This window comes from Synchiropus splendidus, chromosome 1, assembly GCF_027744825.2.
Source record: "Synchiropus splendidus isolate RoL2022-P1 chromosome 1, RoL_Sspl_1.0, whole genome shotgun sequence".
NCBI lineage: Eukaryota > Metazoa > Chordata > Actinopteri > Syngnathiformes > Callionymidae > Synchiropus > Synchiropus splendidus.
In genome coordinates, this window is record NC_071334.1 from 32,576,147 (window position 1) to 32,587,797 (window position 11,651).

Genomic DNA, 11,651 nt, shown 5'->3' on the forward strand with positions numbered 1-11,651 from the left:
CTCACAGTATTAAGAAGTCGGGAAATCACCATATTCCAGCAACATGTTGTTGCCTCATGTCACTAAAAACCAGAAAATGTTGAATCAAACTAAATAGATAAGAAAGTTTTAAGGGACACTGTTATATAAATGATGTTCAAGCATTGAGTCCTTGTTCCCTCAATTTACCGAGTAAATAAATTAATTCCAGCGACCGCTATATCTTGTTTGCATGCGCTGGGCAATTACCAGTTTTTAAGGCAGGCAATGAATATTTTAGGATGGTGGGATGAAGCCGCAGAGCCTGGAGTGTAGCAAGGAGTAGACATGAAAAGACCATTGTGCCCCTCGGTTTTGTTACATTAGTTAATTTTTAATCCTCTATTGCCCAAACTTTTTTTCCCTGTATGTTAAAGGCATTGTTGTTTCAGTGCAATGTGGCCCTCAACCTCACGTCTTATTAGGGCGTCTGCAGAGGAGGCTTGCACTTTTCGCCAAGAACCCATTAATTGTCTGCAACTGTTTCTTGTCCCGAGCGGATTGAAATGCCATAGCAAAGGTTGACTGCAACATTCACTATTTATTGCACAGCTGGGCTTTTACAGTCCAAATTCCTTGACAGGGTTAAAAGAAAAATAAGAAAATCATGCCTTGACAATCGTCTTGAAACAGAGTTGCTTCTTTTTGCAGAAATGGAAAGGAAATGCTAACAAGGCGTTTGTAAATACGCTCAATCGTGTGTGCTGTTTTGTAACATTTTGGGGATCATCCTGAAATCCCATGGTGCATTTAGACTCTTTAGTGCAAGTATCAAGAAACAGAATCACAAAATGATAAACCATGGAAATCATAAGGCAACAATTATAAATATATCAAAAATAGTCATTAGAGAGCTTTCTCTGTTACAAAAATGGTACAAAAGTTCGATCCTGCACGAGCGACAGGGACATGTTTTTCAGCTCATCCACCGATCTCACAGACTTATACCCCAGCTGACGTAGAACTTTGTGGCACACTGTCTGTGTGTATTCCACCATTTCATATGAAAGTTTTAAACGCCAGCTCTCCGCATTCGCCGCTGAGTCCCTGACTGTTCCGAACTTGTGTTTGGCAGATGGTTCGTTGCTGCCCCGTGTGTTCGCCTGAATCCAATCCTCCACATTCTTATCCAAAGGCAGCCCGATGTAGTCGTAGATTTCCTTCGTCTTTTGAAGAGGATTCCTGGCCAAATCCTCATAGCGGACCAACATGTATTTCCCTTTCAACCAGAACGGATGACTGAGTCCAGTAGAGACGGAGCTAAGAAAGTCCTCGCAGACGATTGTTAGCTGGCTTAAATCTAGATTATATGGCCTTCGTCCCGTCGCTCGCCATATTCGCCAAAGCCGATAAGTATCCCTGAAAGTCTCAATCCGCGATGACAAGATCCCACGGGGGTCTCTGACCAGTTGAATCACTTTGATGTTGAGTCGCGGGTCTTCCACCAAAGCTCTGAGATCGCCGATCTCAGGCACACGCACTATCTTCATGGCCACGAGCCGCTTTTCCCGACATGCCTCCATTGCCAAGGTCATGTTTAGAGAGGTGCATTTCTTCACACAGTCCCCTTCTTCCACATTTACATCAGCAGGACTGAAGGCATCACAGACAGGCTGCTGGCACAACGCTCTACTCGCGCCGCGACGGAAAAGTTTATCTGTGGTGTGATTAGAGGGCGGCGGCTTGATGTAGCTCTCCAGAAAGTAGAGATCACACCCATAGAGGCTCCGCAGCAGATCCCGACTTGCCCCCAGCATAACGCGCCTGTCAGCAGCATAGCGGCTGTGGGACAGGCGTGGAATCAACGTGGTCTGGACGTGGTACAGAGGTTCAAATAGGTAGAAAACTTCCTGGTGCTGGTTGAGAAGTTGACCTACGAAGGAGGAGCCACTGCGAGTGGTCGCCAAGACAAGGACGTGTGTTTTTCGGGTAGCATTGATCGAGAAGTAGGGATAGTCCTCGCATCCTCCACGCTCATAGGGAGGCTCTGTCTCCTGACCCCCGAGTCCACAGTTTTGGGGGCTGGGCAGAGGGCAAAGTTGAAAAGGCTTGGAGGTGAGCGTGCGGATGGCCGTGTACTGGATGGCAATGGAGGCCAGCGCCAGCAGAATCACTGCCTTCCAGGAACATTGCATGGCTCAACCACTTCATTTAGATGCTGCGGTCCACGCCGGCTCCTACCTGTCAACACACAAAATCTCATTAGTTAACTCACTTTTTCAAGTTGACAAGCAATAGCAGTCATCCCTGCTATTACAGCAGTCAATATTGCATTCATAGCTGAGCCTGCAACAAGGGTTTATTATACAAACCAATATCAATTCAATACCAACGCACAAAAATTACATAGATGCCAGTCACGCCCCAGCGGTATCAAATTTTTTGATTCTTTCCATAACTGAAGGGGGCTATAAGTGAAAGTATTTAGCAGTCAGCGCCAAAGAACGTCTGCTGTCTTAAAAAATGAGTTAAATAAGTTTGGTGAAAATGGTGAAAAGGAGCAGGTATTTCTCTAGGAGTCCCTGAGCTGGTTCTTCAGCTGTGACGCATTAAAAGTGGTGTACAGATCCGGATACGGACAGAGCCTTTTGTCCGTGCTCTGTGTTCAATTCATCCATATGTCTGCACGTTTACAGAACACAAAGGTTTCAACATTTAAACGTTGAGATGGAGAATAGTGGTCTGTGTAATTTGTTGCTATTCAACTTCAGTTTTGACAGACAATGTCAAACTCAGTATGCAGCATCAAACAGCCCTTCAAGTCAGACTGAATATATAGTGGTTATGACAAACACACTGATAAATGCTCAAGGTTGTTGCATATCATTATTGAACAACAAAGAGGCAGATGCTCTGCTTTTCTGTTTCCATTTGTAGCATGTCCTGTTATTTTTCAATTTAGTTTGCCTTAATAGCTCTGCGTAACATCACAACAAAATTAGTTTAACCAGTTTTTTTTTTCCTTGCAGCAACAAGAATATGAGGTTTGAACAAGGATTCAATATAAACAACATAAATTAAAAACTCACTATCACTTAAGTGAAGGACCTTTTTACCTCCATAATCTTCTTTCCCAGCGCTGGCTTTCAAAACGGCAGCTAACTTGCAGTCCAAGATATAAACCTTTGATTTTCCACAACATGCTTTTCAATTTTGAAATCTCCTTGAAAAGTATTTTGATTACACGTTAGGATCTTTGGCTCAGAGCTTGAAACATATTCCCTCCAAAGTGTTGGCAAACCGTGAAGAGAATGCTAATCACCAAATGTGCATTCAGGATGCGCTAAACTAAGGAAGTCATATAAAATACACTGGATGCATGGTTGGTTTGCACTTTTGGCTCGTGCATACATCAAAGGACACCGTGTGAAAAGATGGCATATTGATCCATGAAGTTTTACCTAGGCAGGATTAGAACACAGCAGTAGATCACTGTACACATTGTCACTGCAAGTGTGTCACATAGTGACCATTGTCGAGAGGAGTCATTGTTTCAGTCTCAGCCTCCCGTGTACAATGACATTTGAAAAGATTGTAATGGGTTAGGATGAGGACGCACAGGGGTGACGACTACAAGCTTTAATGTTACCTTCCTACGATGTTCCTTGCAGTACAGTAGCGATGGGTCGATGAGGTATCATGAAACAGTATTGCAGGGTTAATGAAACACAGATGGTGACCAGAGGCCACTAGATGGTGCTCTTATTTTAGAAATGGTATGAGGTTTCTTTCAATTCAAGTCCAAACAGCAGACAGTGCCATCTAGTGGCCTCTGAAAATGAGGACGCTGTTTCATCATCCCTGCAATACTGTCACATGATACCTCATTCAACCATCACTACTGTACAATATAGCAATGCATATAGAACCTTCTACGAACAATGTCACGGTGATGAAAAAGTTGGTCCTGTGACACAAAAACGTGATTCAACCTAAAGAGTCAACACGCAATGTGGAAGGGTGATTAATGCATTGGACGCAAAAGTCTGCTCAATATGTGACATTTAATGCTAGAGAATGTGTTGCATTTAACAATCAAGCAGTGAATGTTTGTATGACACACAGTTACCAGACTCAAGTTGGTTTCTCAAAGTGCTTTTTGAGATGAACAGTGTGATATTTTAGTGTGTTTAATCTGACTTAATCCGCTCAAGATGTCAGATGTAAGTTAAAAAACGTCAAATACTCTTCAAAGATTTAGTTTAAACATCACTGTTTTCAGGACAATACAACAGCACATAAATATAAAAACAAAACAAAGGTCATTTGAGGAAACGTTTGATGTAACTGTAGATTGAACTTGTTATTGGTCGCAATCTCAGTTCTCTGCATGCGTCATTGCATTTCGGAGATACTGGATGAAGGGTAGAAAACAAGAAAAACTCATAGTTGCTTCTCTAACTGCGCAAAACTGCAATTTGATTTTCTAAAGACACAACAAAAACAAATATTTATTAACTCTATTTCAGCTGCAATAATTGAGAATATCTATTTATTTAATGCAACAGTTTATATTCTGCTGTAATGTGTCAGTGGCACTGCAAGATACATAAACATAAAAATAGTGTGACAGTAGTGTAACAGCTGCTTTAAAAAAAAATCATAAATATCACTTTTAAATGTTGTTTTCATGGCATACCAGAGTTGCATTTTGATGCCCGGAGACTAGTATGGCTGGTTCAGGTATTTCTATTGAGTCACTGACATAATTCTTCAATTCAATATCACTGTTCTCTGTCATTACCTAAGTTCTCCCCTGGATTGTTTCCCATACACTAATGGTTTATGATAAATTAGGCACTCATTCAAACACCGGAAAATTCCTCGGTGGTTTTTGAGATTCGATTGTTCATTCAAAACAAAAGTTCAAGAATGTACTTGCATGCTGAGCTGGCGTAAGAAGACTTGAAAATTCAAATGACCTCTCAGTTGTTCGCTGTATTGCGTTCACTTGTATAGTTCGAGCTGACAGATCAGGAGCAACGGCTCCAGCGCACGAATCGTGACCCCGACTTCACATCACTCATGAGTCACTTTGAAAACAGAGAGATGTTAATACAGCACTATGCATTCCACATATATAATGCAACGGGCTGCCTCTGGAACAACAGCAGGGATTCATTATTTAATGCTAGGTGTCTGACCCCCAAATTCTCTTTACAATCTTAACTCAAAAATAAATAAATAAAAAGCAAAAAAAAAGAGCAACATCTAATGCGGATCAAGTGTATCACAAAGAACTCAACTCCTATTCTATGAAATCACCATCTGAGCTAGAAGGTTGTTTCGTTTTTTTCTGCAATTATGGTGCACTTGCTTAAATAATATTACTCAATAATTTAATAATTTATTCTTCTAGTGTAATTTCAAAAGGCTTTTGTGGAATGAAGAATAATAAATGAGGAGTAGGTCTTATGGTTTTTCATCCTTTCAGTGATGACAATGCTACATTTTAGGTTCCTATTGTATTATTAAAAACAGCCAACAAATATCCTGGGAATCTAAAATGTTGGGGGGAGAAAGTTTTGCAGCGAGAGTATTCCCTTGCCAATTTTTTTTTACATAGGCGAGGACATAAAGTAGAACAGCCCCGGCAGCTGAACATCCCCATCCTGACCTCCTTTGCTGTGATTGAAGTGTTTCGGCTTCAAGTGTTTGATTCCACTCATCCGTCCAGAACAAACACTTCACATCAATGTCATGTCAAGGAGAATTGATGCTCATGGCACGAAATAATAACCGTAACAATGAGTTAGGGAGAGATCAGCTGAGGCCAGCGGTGCCGAGGTCTCATTTTGTTTTATGATCCAAATCCGCCTACAAAGAAGGCTGACTTTATCTGTTGGTTCTCAGCTGGGATGTAAACACTGCTGCTGTTGCTGCAAAGATGATGAGACGTCCACTTGTGACTGTATGAATCAGCCAAGAGTGTTGGAGCTTCTCTCTGTCTGATTTAAACACTGTCATCTCTGGTGAACACGGGAGCGTAATTCCCCCCTAAAGATCCTGCATTTTTAAACACGCACGGATGACAAACGCCACTCCAGCCGAAGGATGCAGCCGTCCATCATTTAAGGCTACATCAGATCGCACCCCGTCAGTCACTCGGGATCAAAGACAGTACGCTGGTTCTACCGCGCATGAAGACATGCCACAAATGTTTGGCTGTACCTCGATGGCAAGTGAATTCTCCTCATGTTGCGCCGCGTCCCCTGGAATCACAGTCGCCTGCTTCTCCCGTCTCCCTCGGAGCGCTTCTCTCTTCGCACGGAAAAGAGCCATGAAGCGTCACAGCCACTCTGGGGGGTTTGGGAGAGAAGAGTAGAGTGGCGAAAGAAAAGTGCCGGGGGAATCTCAGTTTTAGGGGAAATCAGCTATTTCTCGCTCGACAGCCAGACATCTCTCCAACGATGCGCAAAAGCTGCGATAGTGTGATGAACACAAGGAGCGACTGTCTGGACCACACCAGACCCCTCCCCTTATCTACCTCCCCTCCCCTCTCTCTCTCTCTCGCTTTCTCTCTTTTCACGACACATACATTATCATCATCATCATCATCATCATCATCATCATCATCACCACCACCGGCAGCAGCAGCAGCAGCAGCAGCGGCACCACCATCCCGTCCTGTCATATCACAAGCGTTCGCACGCACGGATCTCCGGCTGGAGGTCGATCTGATAGGCTCCCGACAATCTGATCCTGAGTCTAAAGCCTCGCTGATGTGTACAACAGATGACATTCACAAACAACAGTTTCAATATTGATCGGGCGATCTACCTGCAAATATGCAATAGGTCATGACCCGAAACTCAAAGTTGGTTCAACCAAAGTTTTCTTTCTTTCTTTTTTTTCATGCGTCATCGTGGTCATTTTTAAAAAATATTAAAAAAAATATATATAAAAAATGTTTTATTTAAAATGCAGCCACAAGTCCTCAGCCGTAAAGTGTTGCAGAGCAGTACATTCAAAACAGCCGCTTTTCAATTCATATATGCCAGAACATTTGTCTTATTTTATTTTGTTTCAAAACGCATTTGCACTGCTATGGGTTCAACTTCCCTTTTTTTGTATTAAGAATTGGTTCACTTCACCATTTGGCTTGAACACCACTGAATCACACAACTCATGTGTTGTTGGCATATTGCTGAGTTGGCTTAAAAAAAAAAAAAAAAAAAAAAGTCTGGAGCTGTTCTCAAGGTTGTACCAAGAAAATTTTCTGACATAAACGTGAGGCATCTTTGTCCACTGCTTATTGCAGGTGAGGGGGTTAGTGTGACACTTTCAATATAAACAATTACATTTTTTTTAATCCGTAAAAAGTCATTTAGGTCAATAAAAAACGATTTTTGATGAAAACAAATGGCAGACATATCAGACAGTGGCTTTCTGTCTTTCAGTATTGGTCCACTGTGAAAACGCTTGAACTGGTTTTGCGTCAGTGTAACACTCTCATTTTAAGTAAAACACACATCATTCAAAACTAACAAAATCCTGCATATCTAGGACCCATTGCTACCTGAGCATCCGGCGGTGTTTTGCAGTGGTTTGCTTTGCACTGTGGAACCGCATGTGCAGTTGTTAATGGTACTACAGCTTGACAATTGTGGAGGAAAAGATAATGTCCCACAGCAATTTATTTTGCTGTTGAAAGTTTTTCAGTCTCGTGTGAGTTAATCTGCATCAGCACTTTCTTACATGGCTTCAGGGGAAGAGACAACACTCTTATTGATACTTGCACTATGTGCAACTTTTGCTGAAAACCAATGAACAGTACCCAGAAAACTGTGCTGATTACAGAAACAAAAAGGCAAGTATTTTCGATTTCGACAGATAAAATGTAAAAATGTATGTAAATGTAATTGCAATTGGACATAATTAAAATGTCATTTGTGTGAAGTTGTTACAGTCAAGAAAGCAACTCTACTTAAGGGACTTGAATGGAGTTTACAATGTGACACAGGTTCTCAATGCAAATGTGGTTTGGATCCGGAACGATTGATGTTGATGTTATGTAAACTAGATCCCGATCAGAATCAAGGCTACGAGTCGGCACTGACTAACGGTGAACTCACAGGATAGTCCTGTAGCTCATGGCCGACTGTATGTGGCTAACCACTCTGTCAGGGCTTGTTTACAGGGCACGACTCGGACTGACGTTTGGCTGTGGATGCAGTGCTGGTTTAAACAGCACCGGCATTCAAACTGGCCACCGAAGTAGACAATAATGAGGAACAGACCAGTGGTTCTTACTTCAGACTTGAACTGGCATCTGTTTCAACTGAATTTCTGCTGAATGGTAAACAACACTACCATACCACTTGGGTGGAAATTGGGATGACACCGACTGCTGCATAGCTCCAAAGCCAGCTCCGATCCAGAGTACTGAACCGGCACAGGGTCAGAGCAGTTGTAGTTCAAGTGCACTTATGGCAGCAACGATAGAAAACAATATGTCTTGTGGATAAAGAAAGTTATCCCTCTGAGCCATTTCAGTGAGCCCCCGCCCAAAGATACACAGCTACCTATAGGAACTGCGACACTATCACCAGACCATCAGTGCTGGCAACATGTAAAGCGTGAATTTTCTTGACTCCAGTTGTTTTCAGTGATGCTGGCGCCGTGCAAATGTCGCCTCATATACTTTGGGCTTCAGGTTTACCCAAAAAACAACGCAATAGACATTAAAATTCAGGATTGAGTTGGAGACATTTGGCACTAAAGACTGAGTGGATATGGTTTTCAGTGCACACATATCATCAGAGAAGAATAAGCACATTGCCAAAGCAAGCTTTCATGGTGCCTGGAAAATGAGCCAGTGAGTTCACCATGATGTTGTCGCCGTAAATTTCAGATATTGAGCGCACCTGATATAGTGATGACAGCCTCAGCCTCTAAGTTAATAGAAAAACAACTTTGCGCATACGCGAGCCGCGTCTATATGCCACTATGACGTGTCTATATGCCGCAGGTGCAGTGATGTACGGTCAGTGATTTCTGCACGGCGTCTCAACAACGCACAGCTCCTTGCCTCCGCAGCCAGTCTCAGCTGCAACACGGCACGTAACAGCAATGGTGGAAGGTGACACAATTACAATCAGAAACAAAACTGCTCATCGAGCTCTTAAATGTGAGACACCAGTGATTTCATTGGTGGCTAAATGTGTAGCAACATGAAGCCCATTAGCCCAGAAGAATCCATGGGGTTAGTCCTAGGGTTCAAAGCATGTCATAAAGGTAGCGGCTTAACATCTTGTTTCTAATTTGTTAATAGCAACAAAGTATACAACAATATATTTTGTTGACCTTCAGGGACCAAAGCCACAGACTTCCCTTGCCCCTGAAACTCCTCCAGCACTTGTGGGGAACACAAAGGCCTTTGCCAAGGTTAACTGACAGACTAAAGTCCAAAACAAAAGAATAGTTTAGTCAAACTAAATGTCAATTTGGAAAGGATCTGAGGTCATTCCCCATCATTCATGTCTTTTCAGGTTCCTCTGCAGTAGCCCATGTGATCCATGTCAAGAGTCAGTTCAGAAACTTTTAGGATCACAGTGAGAGCTTGAGCAAAATACATGTTACATTCATTTATCTTCTTTGGGTGGTAACATTGTATAGGTTTCACAGATACAGTTTTGAAATTCACTCTGTTTCGCTGACAGCAGATTCTCCGATAGCCTGCCAGGTCTTAACTGCCTCTCTTTGTGTCACTTTACAGCCACATTTATTTGCTCTTTCCTCGAACCCTCCCTCCAGTCACCGGTCTTTTGTCTTCGCACCGCTGATGAAAGCCTCCTGGATGTGTTGATGGTGGTGCCGGGGGGAGGTCGGGTGGAAGCCGAAGCCCCCAGCTTTCGTCCCTTTCGGCTCCCCCGAGTATTGATGTGAATGAACCAGCTTGTGGCAGCTCCGTCCAGGGACAAACTCCCACACTGACGCTCCGCATCTGCTGTCGCTCGATTGCTTTTACTGCATTAGCATGTCACACAGCTCATCCGGAGAGCCATGAAAAAGGATTTGTGATTCATAACAGAGCAGAATAAATAAAAGGGGGGTGGAGGGTGTGGATGAGACATGGGTGGATCTTAACCCCTTGGAATTCTTTCCCAGCCTAGTGGGTGACATATATATTCCGTTGCAGCCCTCAAATTCAAATAAAAAAATCCTCTTGTTTCAGCATTTTGAGTTTAAAACATGTTGAAGTGAGCAACAAAATTGTCAGGCTTGTTCATTACAGCAGCTTTCGAAAATGTTTGAAGAAAGAGTCACAAAAAAAGATAGAACAATATTAGTTTGAAATATGTGTTCCAGCATTTACGCTAGCGTGCCACTGAACCGAAGAACTTGATGTGACCTTGTCCCGGGCTGACCGCCGCCAGGGTGTTTGGCTCCAGTGATGGCCTCCCTTAAACCATCACTGGCTATTCAGCTCCTCCTCCAACAATCCGCTGGACTGGACCAGGATTTGAGGAAGTAGCCTTCACAAGAATGTTACCTCTGCCACAGGAGCCGTGTGGTCATCACTGTTAATGGATTTCAATGACATTTCAAGGAAGATTTGTCTTTGAGGCACAGACAGTGCTGTAGTGCCAACTCCAGTCCTTCTTTAGTGTGTGTTGTGCAAATGCGTTCTGTGATTTTCGGATGTATAGGCACGGGTCTTGTTATGTTTAGTTCATTGCTCTGACCAATTTTTAATGATGAATAATACATCGTTTTAACCCTCTGCAATATTGCATTCACGTTTTGACCAAGCAACACCATACCAGCACACAAAGCTCTAGCTACATGGATGTTTTTGCAAATTTAATGTTCAGTGGAGATTCTCCTCCTTCTGGTTTCTTCCGATGGTTTTAAACACTACACGATTATTCTATATTATCAAGAGTTTTGGGTGTACGTTTTTGTTTTTTCGTTATCATGTGCCTTTGTATAGACTGTCAGTGTCATCCTAACGTATGTAGCTGGAAGTGGCTTACTCTCCCTTGATGACTGAAGGCTGCAGGGCATCGCTGTATTTTCTCTTTGTGTGATGGTTCAGGGGGTTTATGAGTTGGTGTTTGCCAAGACCCAACTTCAATCACTTTTTAAATCATTAGCTTATATTTGTTTTGTAACATAAAATGCATTATGGTTCTGTAAAGGAATAGCTATCTGGCCATGATCATTATTTCAAACACATTTTATTAACCTTTAAAAGTATCTTGCTGTCCTGGTATTCTTGCCAAATCTCTGTTGCTCTGCGACTGATGTGCAGTCATCAAGCTTTTAACAGCTCTTACCGCATCACTGCTGTTTTAGCTCCTCTACACTGGCTTCCTGTGTGTTTTGGAATTTGATTTTAAAATTGTATTAACAACCTAAATCTCATCTGGGTTTAGCTTGCCGCTACATTTCAGATGTGTAAGCCAACTATGAGCCAGTTTGCAGTCTTAGATCCACGAGCAGATCCCTTGAAGGTGAAGGTGAAATCAAACCAAGCCTTTTACGTCAGTGCCCCCCCAACTTTGAAACAGTCTGCCTGAGGAGATTAGACTGGCAGAGTCTGAGCCTTCTTTTAAATCTCTTTTTAAAACACATTTTCACTGACTAGCTTATATGTGATGTCTGCTTTATTGATAAGCTGATGGGAA

At 42.5% G+C, this 11,651-nt stretch overlaps 1 protein-coding gene across 1 annotated transcript; it reads right to left on the bottom strand.

The window, feature by feature from the left end:
- Positions 1-539: 539 nt before the first annotated feature.
- Positions 540-6,490, bottom strand: LOC128752885 (carbohydrate sulfotransferase 1-like). Its single transcript, XM_053854600.1, has 2 exons — positions 6,190-6,490; positions 540-2,199 (listed from the first exon to the last, which is right to left on the bottom strand). Exon 2 carries the CDS (start codon positions 2,151-2,153, stop codon positions 882-884), a length of 1,272 nt encoding a protein of 423 aa, XP_053710575.1. The 5' UTR covers positions 2,154-2,199; positions 6,190-6,490; the 3' UTR covers positions 540-881.
- Positions 6,491-11,651: the final 5,161 nt, after the last annotated feature.

Coding starts and splice junctions, on each gene's coding strand:
- LOC128752885 (XM_053854600.1), bottom strand. CDS start 2,153: ATGCAATGTTCCTGGAAGGCAGTGATTCTGCTGGCGCTGGCCTCCATT.